The sequence below is a fragment of the Chelonia mydas genome, chromosome 11, assembly GCF_015237465.2.
Source record: "Chelonia mydas isolate rCheMyd1 chromosome 11, rCheMyd1.pri.v2, whole genome shotgun sequence".
NCBI lineage: Eukaryota > Metazoa > Chordata > Testudines > Cheloniidae > Chelonia > Chelonia mydas.
In genome coordinates, this window is record NC_051251.2 from 68459454 (window position 1) to 68487185 (window position 27732).

At 42.1% G+C, this 27732-nt stretch overlaps 1 protein-coding gene across 39 annotated transcripts in view; it reads right to left on the reverse strand.

Moving 5' to 3' along the window:
• Positions 1 to 27732, reverse strand: part of LRRFIP1 (LRR binding FLII interacting protein 1) — a 189805-nt gene that overhangs the window by 40389 nt on the left and 121684 nt on the right. For 6 of the 39 annotated variants that reach the window (XM_037913082.2, XM_043525773.1, XM_043525753.1 and 3 more), the window contains exons 7-13: positions 27336 to 27368; positions 24406 to 24450; positions 22086 to 22142; positions 19688 to 19747; positions 15519 to 15563; positions 14361 to 14426; positions 8819 to 8896 (exon numbers count right to left, since the gene is read on the reverse strand). The exons of 28 other annotated variants lie outside the window; for them this stretch is intronic. In XM_037913082.2, the coding sequence (XP_037769010.1) occupies positions 8819 to 8896; positions 14361 to 14426; positions 15519 to 15563; positions 19688 to 19747; positions 22086 to 22142; positions 24406 to 24450; positions 27336 to 27368 (384 nt within the window). The remainder of the gene's footprint in view (positions 1 to 8818; positions 8897 to 14360; positions 14427 to 15518; positions 15564 to 19687; positions 19748 to 22085; positions 22143 to 24405; positions 24451 to 27335; positions 27369 to 27732) is intronic. 5 more of the 39 variants (XM_043525774.1, XM_037913074.2, XM_043525754.1 and 2 more) reach the window with 2 other exon arrangements.

Genomic DNA, 27732 nt, shown 5'->3' on the forward strand with positions numbered 1-27732 from the left:
GATTTATGGAAAGTGAAATCTACCAGCATTATCCTGAAGGTTTGTATTTATACAGAAAACTATGCAGTTTACTGTTATATTAGCATGTAGTTATTGTACATATGCACAGACACAGGAGTGGGCAATAAAGAGGCAGTCACATGATGGAAGGGATTAATGAGCACCAGATCAACTTGCAATCAGCAAACTTGACTAAGTACCATCTTATCACTTCAGTTTAACTACACACACATGCAAATATAGAAATTAATTATAATTTTATGTATATCATTTTAATATTACCAACTATATTCCCAACACATGCATGCATATTAAAACCTTCACACCACTAAGACTTGTGCGGGGCTAAATCTGCATTCTCAATTGCTTGCAGGTGCAGCTACTGCAGTTTTTTGCAAAAAGGATCTGAAAGCAGTGCTGGGGGGAGAAATGGAGTAGTGAGAAAAGGTTATGAGTTTGAGGGACATTTTCCAATATTTAATTTGAGAAATCAGTATCTTTCAATGGCACTCCACTCCTTCAAAACATACTCTGTGAAAACTTAATACCATTTAGTTGTGTTTTGTTTCTCAGCACAATTAGCAAGAGTAGGAAATAGGTACGGTTGTGTGCTGACTTGAGAATACCTGCATCTGTAAGGGTGTAAAGCCAAGCCCATTTCAATGCTGCCAACTCACATAATTTTTATTAATTAATTATTTTTCTCATATACCCGGACTTCTCTTTAAGTGTTTAAATACCTTAGTGTCCCTGTTCATTCTAATTTTCCCTATTTTTTTGGAAGGTTGAAATCCAGCTTTCAATGGGACTTAAAAATGTTATTGATATATTACATGCATTGTAAAAACTCCACAGTTCCTTCAGAACCATTACATACTATTATGCCATTAAGTACTTGTTTAAAAATGCCAATTTTTACTTACAGGTAATGGCTGCAGTATGTTAGCTGTGCACTGAAAATCCTCACTATATCATTTAAAAAATCAGAAATACCCTGACCTTTATGATGCAAGGTTTGTTTTTAAAGCATTAGCAAATTACTTCCAAAGATCTTTTTTTCAAAACAGAGATCCATTTCTCAGTAAGTCCTCAAGATTTAAAAAAATAAAAAAAAAAAGACCTGAAAGACTGGATTTTTCAGTAATACATTTTCAAACTAAAAATGTTTTTATTTTTAATAGTACAACTTTAAAATAGTCATTATTGGACTGAGATCATACAAACCCACATTTAGTCCTGTTTCATGCTGATACATATATCAGAAAGTCATAATCTCCCTGTGTCAAATACATAGCTATTTATGGGAAAATTTTTTGTACAGAGTTTTGTACATACACATTCTTTGTACAATGTTACCAAACTTCATACCAGGACAGCTCTACTCCTGTTTGAACCAAACACGAGAACCAAAAAACAAACTACTGAAGAACACCACCACCTAATGAAAGTCTTTCAAAGCCAGGTTTACATGTTAATAAGTAACCCCTGTGGCAAGCTAACAACAAACAGAGCACCTTTACAGAAAAATACCGTATCATAGTTACATCAACTGAATTCTATGGACTTTAGTGAGTGGAACTTCTTAAGGAAGGGATCTTAAACATCAAAGTCTTGTGTGGACATTAAGCTCCACTGATCCCTTCTGTAAAATAAAGTGGGGTAGGTGTCCATCAAAAGTTTACCTTCTAGGCCAGGGGGGGCAAACTTTTTGGCCTGAAGGCCACATTTGGGTGGGGAAACTGCTTGCAGGGCCACGAATGTAGGGCTGGTGCAGGGGGTTAGGAGGCAGGGGGTTGGGGTACGGGAGGGAGTCCAAGGTGTAGGAGGGGGTGCAGTGTGAAGGAAGGGGCTCAGGACAAGGGGTTGTGGCACAGGAGGGGGTGCATAGTGCAGGAGGGGACTCAGAGCAGAGGGGTTGGGGTGCAGGGGGGTGCACAGTGCAGGGGGGGTTGGGGTGCAGGCAGGGGGCTTAGGGCAGGGAGTTGAGGCGCAGGGTGCAGGAGGGGTTCGGGCTCTGGCCTGGCGCCGCTTATCTCGAGCGGCTCCGGTGTGGCAGTGATGCGCATCGGGGCCAAGGCAGTCTCCCTGCCTGCCTGCCCTGGCCCCAGCCCCGCACCGCTCCGGGAAATGGCTAGCACGACATCCCTGCGGCCCTTGGGGGAGAGGGGGCAGAGAGCTCCGCACACTGCCCTTGCCTGTGGGTACCTCCCCCAAAGCTCCCATTGGCCGTGGTTCCCCGTTCCCGGCCAATGGGAGCTTCAGGGGAGGTACCCATAGGCAAGGGCAGTGCACAGAGAGCTCTCCCCCCCCCCCCAACCCCCACCCCAGGGACGTGGTGCTGGCTGCTTCTGGGAGCCGTGTGGGGCCCGTAGAGCAACGGGGGTGGCAATCCCGCAGGCTGGATCCAAAGCCCTGAGGGGCCGGATCCAGCCCATGGGCCGTAGTTTGCCCACCCCTATTCTAGGCACTTTTGTGTCATGTGCTATACACCTTCACTCAGACACATGCATCCGATGAAGTGAGCAGTAGCTCACGAAAGCTTATGCTCAAATAAAGTTGTTAGTCTCTAAGGTGCCAAAATGACTCCTTTTCTTTTTACGGATACAGACTAACACGGCTGCTACTCTGAAATCAGACTCTGTTGCTTTTCAATAGTGTTCTGTGTTTACTGTTTCTAAATTGTTTTGGCATCCTTCTGGGATGGAAGCCATTGTGTATAAGAAATAGGAATGAACAATGTTCCTGAAGTCAAGCTGCTGCTAACTATATTTTGGGGAAACCTTTGCTTAACTTAATCTAGTGTACATGCAGGATGTCAGAAAGCCATGTAAAAGACAATAGAGACTGTTCCTCAAACTCCAGCTCACTTTGACAGGTTTCAGAGTGGTAGCTGTGTTAGTCTGTATCAGCAAAAAAAACCCCAAACCAAAAAAAAAACCACCACATAAACACAATGAGTACTTGTGGCACCTTAGAGACTAACAAATTTATTTGGGTATAAGCTTTCATGGGCTAAAACCCACTTCATCGGATGCATGCAGTGGAAAATACAGTAGGAAGATATATATACACACACAGAGAACATGAAAAAATGGGTGTTGCCATACCAACTGTAATGAGACCAATTAATTAAGGTGGGCTATTATAAGCAGGAGAAAAAAAACCTATTGTAGTGATAATCAGGATGGCCCATTTCAAACAGGTTTCAGAGTAGCAGCCATGTTAGTCTGTATCTGCAAAAAGAAAAGGAGGACTTGGTGGCACCTTAGAGACTAACAAATTTATTTGAGCGTAAGTTTTCGTGAGCTACAGCTCACTTCATCGGATGCATTCAGTGGAAAATACAGTGGCGAGATTTATATACATAGAGAACATGAAACAATGGGTATTACCATACACACTGTAACGAGAGTGATCAGGTAAGGTGAGCTATTACCGGGGGGGGGGGGGGGGGGGACGGGGGGGACACGACGACGGGGGACGGGGACGGGACGACACATGACCTTTTGTAGTGATAATCAAGGTGGGCCATTTCCAGCAGTTGACAAGAACATCTGAGGAACAGTGGGGGGGGGGAGGGGGAATAAACATGGGAAAATAGTTTTACTTTGTGTAATGACTCATCCACTCCCAGTCTTTATTCAAGCCTAATTTAATGGTGTCCAGTTTGCAAATTAATTCCAATTCTGCAGTTTCTCGTTGGAGTCTGGTTTTGAAGCTTTTTGGTTGGAGAATTGCAACTTTTAGGTCTGAAATTTAGTGACCAGGGAGGCTGAAGTGTTCTCCAACTGGTTTTTGGATGTTATAATTCTTGATGTCTGATTTGTGTCCATTTACTCTCTTGCGTAGAGATTCTCCGGTTTGGCCAATGTACATGGCAGAGGGGCATTGTTGGCACCTATCACATTGGTAGATGTGCAGATGAACGAGCCTCTTATGGTGTGGCTGATGTGATTAGTGTCCCTTGACTAGATGGTGTCCCTTGAATAGATATGTGGACAGACTTGGCAACAGGCTTTGTTGCAGACAGCCCCCCAGCCTGAAGCAAATACTCAACAGCAACCACACCCCACACAACAAAAACACTAACCCAGGAAGCTAGCCTTGCAACAAAGCCTGAATAAAGACTGGGAATGGATGGGTCATTACACAAAGTAAAAACTATTTCCCCATGCTAATTTTTCCCCCTACTGTTACTCACACCTTTTTGTCAACTGTTTGAAATGGGCCATCCTGCTGATAATAGCCCACCTTAATTAATTGGTCTCATTACAGTTGGTATGGCAACACCCATTTTTTCATGTTCTCTGAGTATATATATATTCCTACTGTATATTCCACTGCATGCATCCGATGAAGTGGGTTTTAGCCCACGAAAGCTTATGACCAAATAAATGTGTTAGTCTCTAAAGTGCTACAAGTACTCCTCAGGTTTTTTTTAGCTCACTTTGAAATATCCTTAGATTGCATATTTAAGAACAGCAGGTTGAGTGGCACAGTGGTTTATGTACCAGCCGTCTTCACACCGACACTTCAAATTTGGCTCATTTCTTGTGCAGTATATTGGCTCACATGACTTGAGTACATATTGCACCCGAAGTCAGCTGTTTCTGTTGAATTCCACTTCATTTTCTGCATCATTGAACTAACTCAAACCGCTCTCAATTTATACATAGAAAGGGATCTGTCTCTTCCTCCTGGATAGAGAAAGCCCCTGAAGTTTTGAGTTCAGACATCTATTGGTGCAAAGTGGGACTACTTCATTATACCCCCCATCCCTGCCTTCTTCCCCTTTTCCCATATACCTGGGGCTGCATCACCACATCAGTCTTTTCCAGGCTTGCTGGTCCAATGCTTGCTTTGTATCCACTCCATCCTACCCCATACAGTCCATCCACCATTTTCTTGGCCATCCTCTTGTTCTTCACCCATGTACTCTAATCTCAAGCATCTCCCTAACAAGATTCCCTTCATCCATTCTTTGTACACACCGATACCATTTCAGCCTCTTCTCTTACAGCTTCTTTTTGATATCACAGACCTTGGTTTCACTCCTGATGACATCGTTCTGTTGTCCCTCTTCTTTTTCTAAAAGCAAATTGCTCCTTTCCTAAAATGGGCTCCACTGTTGGACAAACCTTGACTATGATTCTCTCTAACATCTTCATACAATGGGACAGCAGTGTAACTCCTCATTACTTTGAACGTATATGTCACCATTTTGTTTGTATATTGGCACCAATATGGACTTTTTTCATTCTCTTGGGAGTGTCTTCTCTTTCCAAACTGCACACAGGACTCACTTGAGCCAACATACACAAAACTCTCTCAAGGCTTTGATAATTTCCACCATGACTTCATCTGGACCTGCTGCTTTTCCAGGTGCCATCTTCAGCAGTGCAGCCTTGATGTCTGCCTCTGACAGGTCAGAGACATCTGTGATTATCGGTTCCCACAATGGTAGTATAGCATATAAAGTAGACCCTCATTAAGTTGACCCTCAAAGTATTCTTATTGGTTATTCATATTCTCACTCACTCTCATATCTATATCTATATCTCATCAATACACAAGCTTCCAAACTGGGAACCACATTCACTGGTGACCTTTACAATAATTAATTGGTACCAGATTTTGTTTGTTTTATTTTCAAAAGGAATAATCAAAGTTACCAAATCCCAAACTTATCCTGTTATCTGGATATTTTCCCAAAAAAACCAAGAGGTGTAAGTATTTTCTAAAATTATCTCCCAAGGGAAGGCCTAAAACAACATTCAAGTTTTAGCTCCTCAGCTAGGAGGTGCATAAACTCGTGGTGGAGTTTATGACGACTGGGGATGTCTACTAAAAGTGGGTGTTCATTCATGTCATCCTCCTAAAAGTCCGTATCTTCGCTCCCTAAGGGGAAGTGCTGCAGCATGTATCTGGCAGATAATAATAATTGAGTCTAAGGGAATTAGCATAATTATACTGGTGTTAAACTTTACTAAAAGTGAAGTGATGCTTCATTCAAGCAGGCTCATAGCCCTTTGAAATTCACTGGAAAAATTTAAGACTTACTCCACTATAAACTGAATTTTGCTATAATCTAGTTCACTATGCAGCATGTGGGTGTGGGTCACATGCCAGAATTATCTGAATGTCTCTCACTTACTCATTTCCCTGCCATTGTATGGGCCTCAGGCACTGGTCTACTTGTATTCTCTGCCGGTGGATGTTTTTTTTGTTTGGTTAGGTGCAAGGAAAATGCTAGACTGATGTCTCTGGAAAGTGAAGTTCTATCTTTATCCACATAACGTACACAGCGCTGGCAGTACAAGCTTGCTGAAAATGCTCTACCAACATGCTTCACACTTAACCCTGTGGTGGCATTTCTAGAAATTAAATGGTGTTCAATGCCTAGCCTTTCTGCTGACACCACCACTGAGTGCCAACTGTAGCAACAGCTTTTGCAACGTAGTCAGCTGTTCAGCAGCAATTAGACTCAACTCATCTCATTTAAACCGCAACACAGCTATCAGATGTTAACTCTGGTCGCTACAACGTTGGTTAGATTTAAAATGCCTGTGAGGTGAAAATCTCTAATTGTCCATTCTATAAGTCAGTTTCCCTGATCTCGTATGGTGTATCAGGTTTAAAAAAGGATTTCTAAAAATGTAATTTTACATCTTATCTAACAGATCAAGAGATGACTTAGTAAGTTATGCACTTATTCTTTAAGAAAGGCTACATACTTCCAATTTGTCTTTTCTTTACTGAGTAGGTTTATGCATATTTAATGTAAGTACTGTAGACTGAAAACGCAATTCTCTTCCATCTCAATAACTAAGAACAGAATTTATAAATAGCAGCATGATCAACAATGGGAAAGCACAGGATACCCACAGGAAGCATATACCAAACATTTTCCAAATGGAAATAAAAGACAAATAACAAGCAGGGAGAATGTGAGGCATGACTACAGTACACATCAAGGGAAAGGGAAACCCAAATCAATATAGCCACTCCAAATTCACAGTCCACATAATGCTAACAACTCACAGTAAATATCAGTTTTTAACTATACGGAGACACCCATCTCTTATATTTTATACTAACTTTATGAAGACACAGGGTTTTGTGGCATGGTTATTTTGTTGATACAGTTTTTTCAGCATTACATGATACAAAAGACAGTCACAAAAGGTACAAGTGATACTTATTGAAATGGTCCTGTCATTTTCTGAGGAAGCCCAAATAGCTCTCTTTAAATTCCACATTCTAGGCATGTTTAATAGGTAGCCTGGTCCTAAGGACCATGGAATTCTGCAGTTAGATAAGGAGATAACATTGCTTAAAAGGAGAGGTTTTTTCTGGTATACAAGTTGTTTGAAATAATTAAATGTCTCTTCAAATAAGGTCCAAAGCCTCTATATGATCATTTTGTCTAGTAAAATGACATTTACTGCCCAGACTGCTAATAAGAATTATGGACTCACCAAGCAAGGCTCAAGGACAGCATAGAATCATAGAATATCAGGGTTGGAAGGGACCCCAGAAGGTCATCTAGTCCAACCCCCTGCTCGAAGCAGGGCCAATTCCCAGTTAAATCATCCCAGCCAGGGCTTTGTCAAGCCTGACCTTAAAAACCATTTTGGCAGTAACCCCAGCATCCTCTATTCCAAGCAAGAATGGAGTCGTTACTGTACAAGGATATTGCTATTTTACAGTGCATTCCCTCCCCCTCACCTTAATAGCAGTGTCTGCTAGTAGGGCTAATCTTCCAGCTCTTGGGTGTCTGGGAACATACAAGAGATTAGGTGGGCAGAAAATGGGTGGGGGAGATAGATTGGACAAGTTAAAAAAGTATGGTATTAAAAGATCTTGAGAGAAGAAAGAGCCAAATATTTGGAAAGAGGTAGAGAACAACACAGGGAAAGATAGATATACAAGGAGGTAGGAGAGAAAAGGAGGAAATAGGAAAGATTGAAACCACCACCGGGGAAAAAATGCACCACGAGCAGGTCAGAAAAAAGTCTAAAAGATGCAGGAGAGGGAGAGAAGTTATGTTTCAGGTAGTTAGATTGAAAGATGTTTGATTAACTTACAAAATGATTTCACTATTTATTTATTCCTTTAAACTGCAGGGCTGTGGCAGCAGCCGGGTATTTATTACCCTGCTAGTGGAGGCAGGGTAAATTTTGAGCCAGCCCCAACATCTTCAGTAACCAACAAGTATCAATACCCTGTTGACATAATTGTTGCAGAGTCTCCAAGTCTAGTAACTTGGAGTTACTAGTTAACTCAGTAACTCTAGTTAACTCAGTAACTCTGCTGAACTCAGGCTGTTGCAGTTTTGAGTTCTGTGCTATCTGGAGCTTCACCTGTTAAGAGGCCTGTCAGAGTGTACTGTGCACCTCTGACTCCGAAGAAAACTTCAAAACTGCAAGATGTGAAGATGGAACCTGCTTGGCACAGACCCTCATCATAGAATTTGCAGGATATTGAGAAAGGAATGAATGTGTGCATGTGGGGATGGCTAACTGATGGAAGAGCACATCTTAGATTGGGTATGGTTGTGTCTGGTGATGCTTCTCCAAAAAACTTAATATTTATTTGGTTAGAGGATTTAACTACGGTTCATACTGTTTCTTTGTATTTTCTGATCCTGCTCACTGATCCTTAGTCATGATCAATATTGTATTATAGGTTAAATTAAACTTGCAATTGACTAGTTGTCTGACACCACACTTTCTGCACAAGTATCAAGCAGCCTTGGGAAACACAGGAATGAAGCAGCTGAAAAGGAGGAAGAGATAAAGAGAAGATATGTGCTCACCACTGGACTTGCCCGAGCAGAGCTGGCTCTAGAAGATGCCCGAGATCCGGAGCCGAGGTAGCAGCTGTACTCCGACGGCTGCCCACAAATACCCCAAGAACACAGTAAGCAGAGATAAGAACAGGATTAGCACTGGAGCAATCAGAGCAATAGAAGAGTCAGAACACTACCATTTCAGGTTACTTTAAAAAGGGGTGCATGCAGCTGTAAAAGAAAAAAAGAGGAGGCTGAAGTTGAGAGCAGAGACCTACATTAGACAAAACATCTGCATAAGCAATTGGTACAGCAAATGGACTCAGTAAAAAGGTTTTGGTTTAACTCTTTTACACCATGTGGAGCAGAGAGACGTTTATACTTAATATTTTATTTAAAAGTTTAAGGTATCAGCCATTCCTTCAATCTCTGTACGTATGGAGTGATTCCATCCCATTCCTTCATTAGGAGATCTTACCTCCTAGCTCTGTTCAGTCCTGTGATGCTTTGGGAGTTCACCCAGACCAGTAAGGGGGTTCTGTCAGCCCCTGCCCTGTAACCTTGGGTGCCTTTAGGCTGTGCAGCTTTGGCTGAGAGCCCTGACACCAGCAGTATGCCCGCAGCACAATGGTCTCACCCTGAACTCTGACCAGCCCACTTACTCCTTGCAGGATGACTCCAATAATCTTCCAGACATGAGTCTCACCAAACCCATCTCCCCTGTAGCATCAAGTCCCTTTTACTGCTAATAAGTTGTTTTTTGTACTGGCTCTTGGGAGGCAGCGAACACAGTGGTACCTCTGTGAGTGTCTAGTAAGAGGATAGTTTGCTGCAAGTTAGAATGTTTTGGGGAGCCTTGGGTCCAGAAGCGTTGCTGGGGATGCCCTGCAAGGAGTAACTGGGCTGATGGAAGCTCAGGGTGAGACCACTGTGCTGTGAGTATGCTGCTGGTGTCAGGGCTCTCAGCCAAAGCTGCACAGACTAAAAGGTACCCAAGGTTACAGGGCTTGTGGCAAGAGAACACCTTTTTGGTCTGGGTGAAAGTTTCACAAGACCCTCACCTCTTCTGCAATACTGTGCAATTACAAAATGAACACTTGCTCCATACCCAAAGCAAGAAACCTCCGTGGTTGATAAGTGTTCCTTCTTGACTGGATACAGATACTATGGTAAGAACTGTACCTTCCCACAGAGACTGAGAGCATCACCCCTTCAGCCTCCATCTCCTGCAGAGGTAGGGATTCTAGTCTTTCCTAAGAGCAGGTTTCTACAGAGCAAGATATTATTGACAGTGTTGACTTGTGGCTGACAGGTTTAGGCCAAAATAGTCAGAGACTTTATCGTGTTAGTCACCACATTGACAGGCTGGAATCTGGTGAAAGTGGAGAATGCAACAGTATAAAATAAAGAATGAGCTTTACCCATTAGAAGATCAGAATCGAAATCCCTTAGATTTGAATTTCTGAATTCTTTCCCCCCCACATTTGACACATACTTCCACAGCACCAATCAGACATCCTATTGCACTGCTCAGTATTTTTACACACATGAATTATCAGGTGTATATAAAGATTTCAGCATATTCATACCACACTTGAGCCAAAAAAAACCATGTGCTCTTTATGCTCATTTCCTGTGACACTGTTTCTGCCACTGCTGCCTCAAAGACAACTGTGAATATAATTTTTCAGAAATGCAATTTTGATTGTTAAAAAAGCAGGAACTGAAATACACAGAGCATGTCCTGTTTATTGTGTCCTTCAATGATCAAAAAAAACCTTTGTATTTCAAATGCTGTTGGAGACAAGACTGACGTTTTGTTGACTGCCTTATCAATGAATTCCTATAATCAAAGATGTCATCAGAGATGCAGATTTCTGAATAGTATTTGTTAGTTATTAGCCAGTGTTGAGTAGTAGTGGAAACTTACACATCCTGGTTTTGGATGGCAATTCACAGCAGTGTGTGAGACACACTACGAATTTGTAGTAATATTGGTGGATTTATTTTGTAAATAAGAGTAATTTTGGAATAAAGTGCTAGCAATCGAAGCTTTAAATTTGACCTTCTAAACAACTATTGGAATCTGAAGAGGAATGACCTTGACGCTAAATGTAGTTTCTATCCATGAAAATAATTTCTGAAGACAGACAACACTAAAATATACGAACTTCCGTAACTCATTTGGGCCAGTAGAGAAGCCATCCTCAACTCCTCAGCTACTGAGAGAACTGACAAGATTGCGTATCCTCAAGATGAACAGGTCACTGGAAGCTTGCCTACATTGTTTTACAGGTGGGTAGCAATGCAATTTCTAGTGGGTGGTGGTGGTTTTTTTCCCTTGGGTGGATGTTTGGTTTTTGGGGGAGGTTGTGTGTGCAGTTTTTGCTTTGTTTTTTTAAAAAAGATAAGAATTGAAGCTTATGTAGGGAAAAAACTTTCAAGTTTGGGACAGAAATGGTCCTTTCTGCAATAGAGCCATAAGCTTAACAATTGTGACTTCAAGACAGTATCTTGGCAGCAGATAACAGTCAAAAAGCTATGGAAAAAGGAGATAGGAGCACCGTCAAACCATGCTTTTCCTGATATTCTGCAGATAGTGACAAAGCTTCATGCATGTTGACTATTGAACTTTGTCTCAGAAAAGTCAGAGCAAATACTTAAGGATTCCATTCCCTTAAAAAACCTGTTAGACGAGTCTTGCTCCATCACTGCTATTAAAAATATACATTAAGTAAAACAAAAACGTAAGAAGTTATTCTTGAAATATATTACGGGGAAAATGTAACTGCTCATACCAGCCTAATAGTGAACTATTGTTTCTCAGCTACCTCATTTCCATTTGTTCCTCTCCTTGCTTTAGCATTTATAACCAGGGATAAGGCTGCTCTTTAAATTTAAGGATCTTGCGGGAAAGCAATTTGTAAATTTTCATCAGGAAAAGAAAAAGATGGATTGCTGAGTTAAGTGCCCTCTGGTCAGTAATCTGGGGGTGAGCAAGGAAAGAAGAACTACATACCACTTTGTCCTACACATTCTCTCAGTGTCTTTGGCAAGTGATGAAGAGGACTCCAACATCCTTCAGAAAATGCTTCTTGGCAACAATTGCCCAAATGTCTCTTCCAAATATGAGCAAAGCTATAAACTTCACAACCACGAGCATAACTGTGTCAATGCAATGCTGTAATCAAGATATTCCTCTGGAGGCAGGGGTGAAAGTAACTTAAAGTACTTACCCGTATGCAGGGCTGGGGTCCTGAGCAGAAGAGGCGGGGGCTTTAAATCCCCAGGCCCTTTAAATAGCTATTTAAATCAGTGGTGATTTAAAGGGCTCCAGCTGCAGTAGCGGTGGCTGGGAGCCCTGGGCCCCTGGGCCCTTTAAATTGCTGCCAGAGCCCTGGGGCTCCCAGCCACCAACGCTACCCCGGGGCTCCGACAGCGGGGCTCTGGTGGTGATTTAAAGGGCCCGGGGCTCCTGCTGCTGCCAGGGACTCCGGGCCCTTTTAAATTGCCAGCCTGGGGAAGCTGCCCCCTGCCGGTACGGTCGGCTGTGTACCAGCTCTTGCCAGTATGCCGTACGAGATCGTACTGGCTTACTTTCACCTCTGTCTGGAGGCAAAGGCCTCATATTTCAACTGTCTTGTTATTACAAAGCACCATGCTACACTAGAACTGGAGAGATGGCATTATTCACCAACATGCAGAATCTGTGGCACAGCAGAGAGGAGAAGAGAATGATACTATGGACAGTAGTGTCTTTGTACAACATCCTTAGGATTGGCAAAAAAAAATTTTTATAATTTCCATGGATAATATCAATGTTTATTTTTATCTATTTAAATGTTCACACTTGAAGGAAATTAGGGTGGTCCAGACAATTATTTAATGACTGTAGACATTGAGATATAAAAAGTTAAAAAGCTTTATAACCATTAAAACACAAATTGTCAATACCATGGGTCAAAATAAACTCTAGTAAGTGCTCATGCAGCATTTTTCTTATTTTGTCTATCTATAAACTTCAGTCATCCATGGAAATATTTTTGCACCTGTGTGGTCAGTGAAATTGAATTTACTGACATTTACTGATAAAAATCTAATCCTTCCAAGCCTAAACATTCTCCATTCAAAACGCTGTGCTCCATGTCTCAGCAAGATGGAGAAATAGCTCTCAGGCTCAGAACCCACAGTAAATGAGTGTTTTGCCCAAATTAGGACTGCAGGATATGATCCTTTGAGATATCTGTCTAAATGACACACACCTCTACCCACCAAACACGACTGCACTGTCCAGATGGCAAATCCACTGGATTACAGGCTGCTGGGCAACCCAAACTGACTATCAATGGATGTTGCAACAGAGCAAAATGAAAACAAGATAAGACCCGTGAAGCAAATTAATTTGAGGACAGGATAACATTGATAAAATGTACAATTCTATTAGCAAGTCATATTTTGATTGCAACAGAATGTCATGTATTGGTAGAGGATAAAGTGAAGATATCAGCTGAGTTAGCTTTACAGAGACAATTTCAATTTATTTTTCTAAGTTAAAAACAGGACTACACTTCTAATGCATAAGAGAACATTAGAATATCTATTTTTCATTAATTACTGGCAAAAAATAATGCAAAAGGTTTAAGACTTTCACAAGGGAAGCACTGAACAATGAAGGTCTATTTACATTTTCAGAACAGGTACAAGTTTCCTCACACTGCCCCACCAAAATGGCTCCAAACCTGACATAGGGACACTGAGAGGAGAAGGGGTGTCTTCATCTTTAGCCTGCGTTTTGCAAGTGACATTAAGGGTGTTAATGCTGATATTTGTAACCTGTCCACTAGTTAATGGACTAAGCCCTACCCATCCTCTAGCTCATTTAAATAAACTAGTGAACAACCATTAAATGCTAATAAATTGTCATTTTTGACCAGAGTCAGATTTAAATGGGTAGAAGGATCTCCCATAAATGATTCCTTGAGCTCTCCAATCTCACCCTAGCAACTATTACAGACTATCCTCCTCCTAAGTCACCTGGTATAAATACCATGTTACAAGAGAATGAACCCCAAACCCTGACTAAGTCACAAGTGAAAACATAGTAGCATGGGGGTACTAAATTTTTAAGCTCTCTGAAGCCAGTTTATTTAAAAGTGAAATGGAGCCCCAGGGAAGAAGGGGGGGGTTTACATAAATGTGGTATTTCAGTTGATGTTTTGAATTTTCTTAACATCAAATAAATTCAAAGGCAGAGCTAAGATTCCTTTCACCAGAAAGAGGAACCCCTTATACTGTCATATTGAAACTACAAGGTGATACCCCTGCACAGTGTAGCATGACAATTGCAGGCAGGACACTTAGTATTTGACTCCAGTGAATCTACACGGAGGGAACTTTGTAGAGGTGATGCTCCCAGTCTTGTTTACATAAAATTCTCCATCATCAGCTATCTGGCCAGTAATCTTATACTGCCCATTGATACAGATAAAACTACGCTCTAGTAAAACAGGTTATCGTAGGACAAAACACTGAAGACAGGCCCAGCAGAAAAATGCAGAAAACATCTTACAGCACGAGAACTAGAGGCACTATATCGACGATTCCCACTGTAAATGCTCTCATCATACAGAGACGCCTACAATTAAAAAACAGAGTCAGCACAAAACTGGTAGATTTTGGTTTTGTTTCTAATCTGGAGCATTACAAGATAGCAAGGTGCAGCACAAACGAGGAGTGTAGGGGGGAGGAGAACGAACAAAGGTGCAGAAACAACAGGGGCATTTCCTGTAAAACCTCATATATGGCATGCAAGCAAAGAATGAACCCAACAATTTTGAGCTCCAGTGAGCTGTGAAACACTACAGAACACGTGCAGAATTAAAATGAGAGATCCAAAAGTCATCAGAAACTTCACACATTCATGCATTCTTAACAGTTCTTTTTCAAACTATCAACTTTAACACTTAAAATTACCTCCTATAAAGTGACAACATCAATTCTTATAATTTTAGTAGTACTAAACCAAATATTTTGGGGTTGGGACAGGGTAAGGAAAAGATAAAAATTGATTCCTGGTAAATTTAATTGAAAAAGAGATATTAGTTACTGAATTAATAGGAAGCTGTTGCTGGGAACGCATGTTATAAACCATTACCATCTAGTTCGATTTTAGAACACCAATCTCTGACTTAGTTATGTGGCTCAGAAAATGCAGGGTAGGGTTTCCTATCACCATTGTAAAGACTTGAGAATGAAGTTAGCTGCACTCAGTTTAACACAGGAAAACAGTGGGAATGTATTCTTCAAGAACATTACACTGTATATTTTGTTTTTAAACAAGACAAATTTTTGCCAATTTGTATAGGTCAGGATTGATGTTGCCTCTTTCTAGTCCATATTTCAGTGTCCTACATCATACACCAAAATGAAGACAGAAATGTCTTACTCCAATTAGAAATCTGCAGAAGTGTTACAGATCCATAAGCAACTGTTGCAGAATTCCAATGGGAGTAAAATGTAAGACCAGCAAAACAGAATTGACAGATGCACCATGGGCATATGTGCATTCCATTCAAATGGATCATACACTAAAATGACAATATAGTACAATATAAATAAGCTGGACCAACAAGATAGTCTCGACAAACTGCAAAGGCAAAAGACAACATGTGCATGGGTGAGTGCACAGCTTCTGCATTTGTGGTTAAAATGACAAAGCACAACAAACCCTGTAACTTCTGGCAGGCAGAACATCACTGTACAGCAAGGAAGGCTGGGGAAGACAAGCACAAACCTTTTTTATATAAAAATGGATAACAGCAAAAAGTGTTCACATTGGGATTAATCATCCCAGTCAGACGTATTCATGCTATTAAAATTCTTATCCTATAATGCAGGGAAGCTGTGTACAGATATCGTACACGGTATTACAAAACTGTATTAACCATCTGTGCTTAAAAACCTGAAAGCTCAAGTCCAAACAAAGACTAAGTATAAAGCAGATATATATGCATGTTTCCTACAGGAAGGGAGGATATCAGAGAGAGTGCAGAAGGAAAACCGAGTAACTTATTTTAGTCACTAATCCTCTCCTACTGTCTAAGAGAAAGACCTAGATGTAAGGCTATGATTTTGTCATGGAGGCCATGGAAGTCACAGAATCCATGCTTTCCACAGACCTCCGTGACTTCAGCCCGCAGGTGGCTGGGAGCTGCAGGGTCCCACTGCCGCCAGCGGAAGCCGGGAGCTGTGGGGTACCCCTGCCGCTCCCGGCCATCTCAGGCGGCAAGGGGGACCCCGCTGCACCTGGCCATCGTGTGGGACCCCACAGCTCCAAGCCGAGGGGGAAGGGGGACCCTGGAGCTCCGAGCCCCCATGGGTGGTGGGGGCCCCCAGAACTCCCAGCCAGCCCCACAGCTACCGAGCGGCTCCCCATTTTGTCAGATATTTTTAGTAAAAGTCAGGGACAGGTCATAGGCTTCCGTGAATTTTTCTTTATTGCCCGTGACCTGTCCCTGACTTTTACTAAAAATATCTGTGAAAAAATCTTAGCCTTGCCTATATGTACAGCAGTCAGAAGGAGAGCTTATGACCATTCTGGTTTCAGTCAAAGCCAGCAATTCAAAAACAGAAGTAACTTTGGTACAATACCCACAGAGACAGGAAAATTAAGAGGGTAGATTTTTAAAATACTCCAGACAGTTTTGAACCATCTGTGACCTATTTTATTATTGAACAGAAAGCGACAAAATCAAATTATTCAGAATCAGGATGGACAATTCTGCTTACATTATAAGACAGGATACCATAAAATAAAAGAAACAGGGAGGTGCATTCACAAAAGACATTAGTGTTAGTAATACACATTCCCATGAGGTGAGTGTGAAGTTCAGAGTGCACATTCAGCAAAGGCTACACAAGGCACAATACGGTGCTGTATATACTGTATATACATTAACAGCACCCTCACCCAGCCAGATACACTGTACTTTGCCTGTATGCAGAGAGGACAATTCAACCGCCAAGAGGATTTTAAGGCCTTATGCTTCGTGATTTTCTTGCCCTAGTACAGGAATCATTTGCCTTGTAAATTACACAGAGTGGGAAGGGCTAGGGTTGTAGCTTCATCTCACATGTGCCAACAGGAAATAGACTGGCAAGGTAAGCAGAGGAGTGGTCTCAGCTAAGATAAACTACGAATATTTAATGGGGATTTTGCAATCTTTTCCAAGACAAAATTTATGACAACTGTCAAAAGCAAAATAAAACAATTGCAGGAAAAGGAGAGGCACATATCAACATCATGACCTGTCTTAAACAGATCTCTGTTTCCCATTCCAAACATAAATTCGTAACAAAACACAAGACCTAGACACGCCTGGCAACCAGACCGAGAAAAGTGTCATTGCTTCGCTCCAACGTCCTATCATTATTTGTCTGAATACAGGAGGTTGTATTGTCCAGGTGAACTCAAAACAAAAAAGTCAAGGTTAGAGGGAAACATACAGTGACAGACCCTATTTCCATTTTGGGAAGAAGGCTGGGATTTGGAAGTAAAGCCACTGTTGTGAAGACCAAGGTCACAGTAGTAGGAACCCTGTATCAACAGGAAGAAAAACCTGAGAACTCTGCTTAATGTGAAGGAATTGTCAAATTCTGTATTAATTCATTTAAATTAGGACAGTGGTTCTCAAACTTCATTGCACTGTGACCCCCTTCTGACAACAAAAATTACTACACGACCCCAGGAGGGGGGAACAAAGCCTGAGCCCGCCCAAGCCCTGCTGCCCTGGGCAGGGGGCCAACGCTGAAAGGCTTTAGTCCTGGACCGGGGGTGGGAGGGAAAGGGCTGTAACCTAAGCCCTGCCACCCAGGGCTGAAGCCCTCAGCTTTTGGCTTCAGACCTGGGTGATGGGTTCGGCCTTTAGCTTCAGCCCTGGGAATTAATCTGACCGAATCCCCAGAGTAGACCGCACTAGATCAACAGAAAAATTCTTCAGTTGACCTAGCTACCATCTCTCATGGAGGTGGAGTACCTACACCAATAGGTGAACCCCTCCCATTGGCATAGGTAGCGTCTACACTGAAGCACTACAGCGGCGCAGCTGTGGCATTTCAAGTATAGACAATCCCTCAGGCACATTAGCACTTAGACACTTGAAAATCTGACCTCACGTGAAAGAACATATTACTCTCATCCACTATATCCTCCAGTTTAATGCTTAAAAGCTCTGAAGCCTAGCAAAAAAAAAAATCTATGAATTCCATTTATCACATTGTCTTGTCCTTGTGCAGAGGAATTACCAATGTATACAAAACAGCAGAGGCACCTCTCATTTAGCTATCATAAATAGATCATATTTCAGATTTTTAGAACAAATTTCAGTAACAAACAAGCTGCTCTATTTTGTGCATCATTGATCGAAATCTGCCAGCAACAGCTTTTCCTAGAATTTTTTTCCATCGCTTCAGACTTGGGGAGTCAGAGTGAAGTGAAGCAGAAATGGGGGAGATGAAGGAGAAAAGAGAAAGGATTACATTTTTTGGCTTGGAATTCTTATTAAGATGAAGGTGAGGTTTTATAAAGACAAAATTATTTGCTTTTTCTGGATTTAGGCCGATTATCAGCACCTCTAACCTTCCCTGCTGAACAGGAGAGACCCTGACAGCTGCAGAATGTGGCATAGAGAACCAAGACAGGCTGCAGCAAACCAGGTTTAACAAAAGGTCTGTTCCCACTCAGTTAAACAAGAAACCCAGTAAAACTAGGAAGTAAAAACCTGCCCAACTCTAACCCCAGAGAGTTATTTGGAAGGCTGGGTGCTCTACAATATAGAGCAAAAAATACAGGGTGTCAAAAGACCATCTGAGTGGTCTGGGGAGCATCCAGAGTGTGTGAGGCCAAGCCTTTTTCCTGATATGCCATAGCTAACAGAAGCAGGGAACAACCCACGGTCAGAAAAGGTGCGACAATGTGAAGCACACAACAGAAGTGCAGGAGTAGGCCACTCAAATGAAATATCTTCCATTTGTAACCTCGGTGTCATTCCAGCAACTTCAACTCCAGTAGCGAGCTTGCATCTGTTTAGTTCTGCATCTGGCTGGCCCAACTAGTTAGATGGGGAAATTTTAATGTAATTTCTAGGCAGATATGGGAAAAGATACCAAACAGCCAACTTTAAAGTCGGCTGTGGACGACGGATCTCTGTGTTACTGACAGAAGCTGCAGGAAACTCTAGTAAAGCCTTGCAAGAGATGAAGTGAGTCTCACTCCAAACACTCAAATTTTGTTTTATATCTTTTAGGCAGCTGTTGAGGTGGGGTGACCCTCTGCTACAGCACAAGGGTTTATCTGCAGCAGTTTGTGGTGTCTCTTTTATAAATATTTGGGGATAGGGCAGGCAAATAAGACATGCCAGGTCCAGGCCTTCAAGTAGTAGAAAGGCAGTTTACAACACTTAATAGGACTATTAGTTTCCCAAAAGCTTTAGGAAAAATGAGGTATTATATACTTATACTGTAGCATACAGTAATATACAATATTATGGTTAAGGCATGTTAGGAATTAAATGGCTTGGTGCTTTGCATGCACAAACAACACATTTGCAAATTAAAACCTGTTCTCTGTTTTAAACATACGGGTAGGATGTAAATCTGTATTGTTCTAAGGGAGTAATATTGGAGGTGGAGTTTATTATGCCCTATAAAGACAGCTCAACTATGTTACTGTTCCCCTAAACCTTACCCTCCCTTCAAATGGTGATCAGAATTACTGTTAGTAATGAAGACACCAAGGAGTGAATAACGTGATTGTAATCATGCGCTACATAAAAAACTCCATGCTACAAACCCTCTAGTTTCCACAGAAATCATTTTAATATTTAAATAGAAACCAACCAACTTCTCCCTGGATGACTTCTTTGTAGATTTTCTGCTCTCCCCACTGTAGTTGGAGCTCTAGAGTATGTCATTAAAGAACAAGAACATCATTTATCAGAGATGCTGGCACAAATCAAAAGAGCAACAAGTCCTCTGAAAAGACTGTACAGTGTTTCCTTTTGTCAAAAAGTTCAGCAAGATTGGCAATACTTAAACTGTTTAGACAACAAAAAATGTCCTTGTATGTGTTGTCTTTTCATAAGAGTCCTTGTTGCAATTTCAGCTAATTACTGCAAATTTAAGGCAGGCATAATGTACAAAGCTACAATTTATTGCAACTATAACTTCAATTTTACGTTTTTTCCACTGAGACTTGCTGTATATCTCCACATAGCTAGTTGTCTGGAGTTTTGATCACTGTACGCCTCCTTATGCATATAAGGGTGTTGCTACATGAAGTTTACTGCACTTAATTCATTCTCTAGGTTCCACATGTAACAGCTAAATACAGAAAAAGTATAAAGGCTACAGGAAAAAAGAGTTTACAACAGGGAATTAAAACAAATGCTGGCTTCTGCAAAATGCTTAAGTATATGCTCAACTTTAAGTATGTAAGTAGCCCCATTGAACGCTACAGGGTTACTCACATGCTTGGAGTTAAGCAACTACTTAAATGCTTTGAATTGATTGTACAGATTCAATTGGATATTTCATGCCCATATTCCAATGGCAATCAAATCTCTATAAAGGATGCATGAAAGAGCTCCAGAGACTCCAGTCCAAGCTATATTTCCACTGCCAAAGTATTTTTCTCCATAACTTGTTTTAGTTTTTTTTACCCAATTAGTTTCGACAGAACTATATTCTGGCCCCCAAATCCTACTTGAATTTTCTCAGGCCAAGTCTTTTTCCTTCCCACTCACGGCCTCTTAGAATCATAAAATCATAGAAGATTAGGGTTGGAAGAGACCTCAGGAGGTCCAACTCCCTGCTCAAAGCAGGACCAATCCCCAACTAAATCATCCCAGCCAAGCCTTTGTCAAACCGGGCCTTAAAAACCTCTGAGGATGGAGATTCCCCCACCTCCCTAGGTAACACATTCCAGTGCTTCACCATTCTCCTACTGAAATAGTTTTTCCCTAATATCCAACCTAGACCTCCCCCACAGCAACTTGAGACCATTGTTCCTTGTTCTGTCATCTGCCACCATGGAGAACAGCCTAGCTCCATCCTCTTTGGAACCCCCCTTCCACTAGTTAAAGGCTGCTATCAAATCTCCCCTCACTCTTCTCTTCTTCAGACTAAATAAGTCCAGTTCCCTCAGCCTCTCCTCATAAGTCATGTGCCCCAGCCCCCTAATCATTTTTGTTGCCCTCTGCTGGACTCTCTCCAATTTGTCCACATCCCTTCTGTAGCGGGGGGCCCAAAACTGGATGCAGTACTCCAGATGTGGCCTCACCAGTGCCGATTAGAGGGGAATAATCACTTCCCTCAATCTGCTAGCAAAGCTCCTACCAATGCAGCCCAATATGCCATTGGCCTTCTTGGCAACAAGGGCACACTGTTGACTCTTATCCAGCTTCATGTCCACTGTAATCCCCAGGTCCTTTTCTGCAGAACTCCATTTAGCCAGTTGGTCCCCAGCCTGCAGCAGTACATGGGATTCTTCCATCCTAAGTGCAGGACTGTGCACTTGTCCTTGTTGAACCTCATCAGATTTCTTTTGGCCCCATCCTCCAATTTGTCTAGGTCACTCTGGACCCTATCCCTATCCTCCAGAGTATCTACCCTTCCCCGCAGCTTAGTGTCATCTGCGATCTTGCTGAGGGTGCAATTCATCCCATCATCCAGATCATTAACGAAGATGCTGAACAAAATAAGCCCGAGGACTGACCCTTGGAGCACTCTGCTTGATATTGGCTGCCAACTAGACAGCGAGCCGTTGATCACTACCTGTTGAGCCCGAAGATCTAGCCAGCTTTCTATCCACCTTATAGTCCATTCATCCAATCCATATTTCTTTAACTTGCTGGCAAGAATACTGTGGGAGACCGTATCAAAACCTTTGCTAAAGTCCACCGCTTTCCCCATATCCACAGAGCCAGTTATCTCATCATAGAAAGCGATCAGGTTGGTCAGGCAAGACTTGGCCTTGGTGAATCTTGTGGTTTACTTTTTGTTTTGTTTTTTATGGACTTGGTTGTGCCTCTACAGAGGAGCAGATGCCTAGTGACCTGCACAAGTTGTAATATGGAAGTCAGGGGGAAAACGCCTTCCAAAGCAGGGACCAAAAAAAGAGCATCTGCTATTTCGCTTTAGAAAAAGCCCTCAGTAAAGGAGATGGTTAATTTCTGGAAAAGCTTCCTGTTAATTCCATAAACTTGAGTGACATGTTTTTTAGAAATTCTTTACTAACCCTGCTAGATTTTCTACTCTGGGATGATCCATACATGTCTTCATCATAACCATTGGTCTGTCATGAGAGAAAAATGAGAGAGAAAAAACTTAAATGAAACCAAAAGAGGTCTCAGGGAAAGTCATCATTTATTCAGAGCTAAGACATAGATGTTGCTTTTTCCACAAGTACAACAGGGACATTGGTTCCCCAGGGATCATTCTGACTTCAGACAGCTCATAGAACACTTGACAGTTTTGTCTGCCAGCAATACCTGTAACCTATCGAAAAATGTCCCTGTTTTCACCTCAAATTTTTGTAAAAACAGAACATCAGCAGAATGTATTTAAAGTATCAGTCTTTTCTGACTCCTTGGGAAGTGAAAAGGGATGGTTTCACTTCAGTCTACTGAAGGGAAAGGGAAAGCTGGCCCAATAAAAGAAATTACCTCATCCATCTTGTCCCTCCTTCTATCCCTAAAATTGTTATTGATAGGTTTTACTTTTATTACAAATATTCTCTACGTATTTTTAATGCATGACTAAAAGGAACATCAGACAAACCAATCTGAATCTGTTTTCAAGCAAAATGCAACTGCATACTCACTGAAGAGTTGTATGCCAAATAACAGACTGAAGCAAATTAAAATGATAAATCTCCTCAAAAACGGAATTGGTAATAAAAGCCTGTAATAAAGCGATGTCAAAATGCACCAGTGCATAAACATTTGCATTCATCTAGCAGGATTACCAATGACTGAATTTCTAATCACAAACTACACATTTCAAACAGTCCCCTGGCAACATATATGTTGCATATTCTCTCCAATAAATGTATGTGAAAAAACTGAAAATGCTTCTTTCAAAGAACAATGAAATTTAACAAAAATCAATAAGAAACTAATTTTTAATCAGACTATCTTCTATATCAGCACAGAAATAAAAATCCATTAGCTAGCACACTAGTGCTGTTAACAGTTAATTAAATTTATACAGTACAGGGGACTAAGATATTACTGTAGCAATTGGTGAGACACTTATTTTTGGAGTCGTCATAGATTTCCTAGAAAATTTGAGCATTTGCTGTGAACAAAATATTTGACATGTTCCAGCTTTCTGTTGGCCTTTCTACTTGCATACGCACAGAGAAAACCCTGATTAATGTGGATGTGATTAGGGTCTTCATACTACAGATAAGGGTGAATACCCTTATCAGAAAGGAGAGAGACAGCTCTCCACCCAGAAAGGCAAGAGCTGGGGAGCTGAAACATGAGAGTCGATGCTCTTGCTGAACCACTGTGGGGAAATGCAGGGATAGTTGCTCTGAACTGTCACATTCATCATAAGAGTTACTATGAACAAAGTTGTGGCAGACACACAAAATGAGTAAATATTTGTCACATTTCCACCTCCAGGGTATTTATTGCATTATCTGGCAATATATTTTGGACTAAATGCAATATTCCAATTGACAACAAAAGAAAGCCTACATGTAGGTGCCCTGTGGAAGTCACAAAGATTGATTTTACAATAACCTTCTCTAGAAAAAAAACAGGCGATTGAAATGTCTTTGGCATGAAATCAATGCAGCAAGAAAACTAGTCTCTAGTTTGGTGGAGGCATTTACATCTGATGACCTCCCCTCCCACCGCCCCGGTTCTGCAAAATGAAGTCTGCATTCCTACCTGGAAGCAATCAAACCCTATTTTCCTTTAAAAAAGGCTTCAGAAGTCAGTTCTGTGGATGTTTGAGGGGGAGTCTGTTTTTTAAACACGGCTATTCTTTGAGTTTTGAAAATTTTCCAGTGTAAAGCTCCTTAACAAGTAGCCTATAAAAACTGTTTTATTTAATGAAGCACTCCTAGAATCTTAAAGCATTGTTCAGTTATTAGCTACTTACGTGTGCTTGTTAGATTGAATGTTGACCCATTACATTTACTGGCTTGCTACTTTAAATGACATTCTCCCTCTTCCTGCCTCATGGAAAAAATACAACCTTAGTTACCAGTCACACTAGCTGCTACCATCTTTTCCCTACATCTTTCTACTCACGAATGTAATATATGAAGATACAGAGTATCTTGAAAAAAATCCTCTAAGCAGTATTGCTGTATAATCATTTGGGCTGAACTGCATCTTGTAATAAGCAACTGATACTTAGTGCTTTTTATGCACCCATGACTACAAAGAGCTACAATATATTCTTGGCATTAGGCTGATTTATCAGTATAAACGAAAACTGTTTGGCCCAATCTGGCCATAACCCTATGGCCAACAATTTTTGCAAGTTCTCTCCAGCCCCAGCATAACCCTCTCAGAGGAAAACACTCTCTAAATACATACTGCTTTGGAGTTCTTCTTTTTGGGCCTCTCATTCTCTAATCCAACCTGCAGTGAGAGTAAGAATACCCGGTGAAAAGATCAATGAATTCTTGTATTTCTGTTTTCCCCATGTCCTACATGCAGATCTACATGCAAAAACCAGGTCCTGTATTCCTACAAATCGACAGAGCATGATTCAATATACACACACAGTGATGATATAGAAAACAGAATCACACCAGATTCAGATTGCTAGTTTATGATTTAAAATTATTAAAGAATAACCATGCAGTTAACATTAATAGCTGCAGTTAAAACTATTCATGCCTGCTGGGTTAGATCAATTAATAGAGCCCTCTGCCATATATACGTACTACATCAATATATCCATGCAAAAACTAAGCACAGTAAGTGTTAGACTCATAGAATATCAGGGTTGGAAAGGACCTCAGGAGGTCATCTAGTCCAACCCCCTGCCCAAAGCAGGACCAATCCCCAATTTTTACCCCAGATCCCTAAATGGCCCCCTCAAGGATTTAACTCACAACCCTGGGTTTAGCAGGCCAGTGTTCAAACCATTGAGTTATCCCTCCCCCCAGATAGAACTGTATCTGAATATAGGCCACTGACCAAGGAAATAGAATATACTGGGTGAATAAATTCTTAATTTGAAATAGGGGTAGGGAATGCAGAAAAAGAGAGAAACACAGCCTTCAGTGGAATTGGCCGCAAGAGCTTGTTTTCAAGTTCTGATGTGGAGGCCTGAAGCACTGATTCACAACAGCCAGCTAGAGGGAGGCAGAAATGATGCTTAGTTCAAATAAAGTGGAACTGCTCTTCATTCAGCAGCTTTTAAAAAAAGATCTTCTTGTACTTTGCCTTTTGTGGAGGCACAGGAAGACCCTATGCTCTGTCACAATAGACTCACAAGGGAGCAGTATTAATGTTGTCATGTAATCTAAACCCAGATTTAAGGATCCCAATCTTAAAATCCTTTTTTTATTTTTTGCAAATAAAAATACTGTAACTATGAATGTTGATTTTATCTTCACAAGCAAAGATAAGGCTATTCAGACATGGTATATACTGTACTGCAGATTTATTCATCTTCTGTTTCCCGGAACAGATCTACTTGAAATGAGTTATGTAAAATAAAAGGTGCTTGAAATACACGGGAAATTAAAGTTGTAGATAATATTCAACTCTAATAGGCAATAGCTTTTCTACCTAGATTTTAGTGATCTCCAAGACAGCTCTTTGTACAATGGGGAAAATGTCCAAGAGATACTCCTGTGGGAATTCTGCACCACTGTGCATGTGCAGAATTCATGTCCCCCGCAGGCTGCTTTGCATCCCTGCAGAAAAATGACTGACAGGTAAGCAAAGGGAAGCTGCAAGAGCAGTCATGCACCACTCCCTAGCTGCACAGGTACATTGTTTCAGGCACCTGGAGCAGTCGGCAGAGGTAAATCACTGCAGGGCTGGGGACACCCCAGGCAGTGGCTCCTACCCTGAGCCAAGATCAGATGCTAGTCCCAGCTGGGCTGGAGGCAGGAGAGGATGGGACTTCCTCTTCCCTACAAGGAGTGGCTAGGGCTGTGTCAGACCCATTCCCAGAAACCTCCCCCAGCTGCAGGAAGCTCAGCATCCTTCCCTGCTTCCTGCCCCCATCGCTCCTCAGCTGTGGGGGAGGGATCACTGTACAGGGAGCTGGTCCCCTATCCGCCCAACCCCCATGAATCCTAAACTCCCATACCCAGACTCCCCCGCCGAGCCTCACCCCGTACTCCCAGAACCCTCCTAGCCCTCCATACACCACCTTCTTGAACCCCCTGCATCTGAAGCCCTCTGCACCCAGACCCCTGCATCAGGACCCCTACCCCTGCAACCAGACCATTCCCATTCAGCTCCCTGCACTCAAGCCCCCACATCCAGACCCCCACGCCACTGACCCCCAACTAGCTGCACCCAGACCCCCAAGCCCCACTCCCCCAGCACCCAGACCTCCCTGCTGAGACCCCCACACCCAGACCCCTCCACTGAGCCCCAACCACTTTCACCTGGAAGCTCCTGCAGAGCCCCATTGTCCCTGCACCTGGAATCCCTCCAACGAGCCTCTGTGCATCCAGATCCCCCCCCCATACCTAGACCCTCCCACTGAGCTGCCTGCACCCAGATTGTCCCATGCAGAATCCTCTCACCCCACACCTGGATCCCCCCCATACTGAGCCCCTCCTTGGATCCTGCCTGGTTGAGCCTGTCCACCCACACCTGGCGCAGAGGGGCAGGGCCCCTGAGTGTTTCTGGGGTAGGCCCAGGCCTTGTGCGGTGTCAGGATCAGGTGCAGCCTCGCCACTGACTCCATGTCCCGGGGGTGGGGAGGCTGCAGCATGATCTCCCACCTTCGTGCAGTAAGTGGCCTGTGCTCCGCACTGCCATGCTGGGGCCTCTGCATTTATTTATTGACAAATAAAACATGCAGAATTTCAACATATTGCGCGCAGAATTTTTAGGCGCAGAATGCCCTCAGGAGTAAAGAGGAAAAAAGTTCACTGCTCATGTCTCAATTAAACACACATTTTGAAAATAGTGAGCTTTGTATTTGTGAAGGTTACCACACAGAGCACTGGAGAATGAAGCCATCTCTCCTCTGAGCAGGTACAATGTAAGTAGTGGTAATGCAAGTTTCTCCACGCAGCCCTGAAGGGACGACACCTTTAGGTGGGAGTTAGTTCATTGCTGAGTCTGACAAATGTCATAATGCTAAGTGAAACAGTGGGATGTGTCTCATTCCTTGCAGTCAGGTATCCACATCAGAGATCATAACACTGCTATCATGATCATTTGCCTTTTTGGGTCTCCTTCTCTACGATTGACCAGATATAGCAATAGGCGTTAGAAATTGTGGAAAAAAAGTACTATCACACACTGCAACTTCAGACCATTCTCACCACTGGATAGGCACTGGCATACTCCAAGTCAGACTGTCAAGAGCATGAGAGGAAACAAAAACTATCAGAATACAAAAAACCCAAAGATGGCAATCAGGAAGACATAGGCACTGAGGTGTAAAAGTTTAAAATTCCTTGGTTTTGAGCAACGAGAACACAAATGCTAGCACCGGTTCAGAAGTCAGGAATTTCAGCAACCATCAACCAGATTAACGAGAGAAATAGAGACAAGTCCTTGTATGCTGCAACACTATTGGGCGATAACTCAACAATATTTCACCTTGTGGGATCTTGGATGTGGGAGTTGGCCCATTATGAAATTAGGGAAAACTGAAGAGAATTTGCAGTGGAAGAAGACTGAAACCAGGGTCATATGTCTTAAAAAAACAGAAAATGA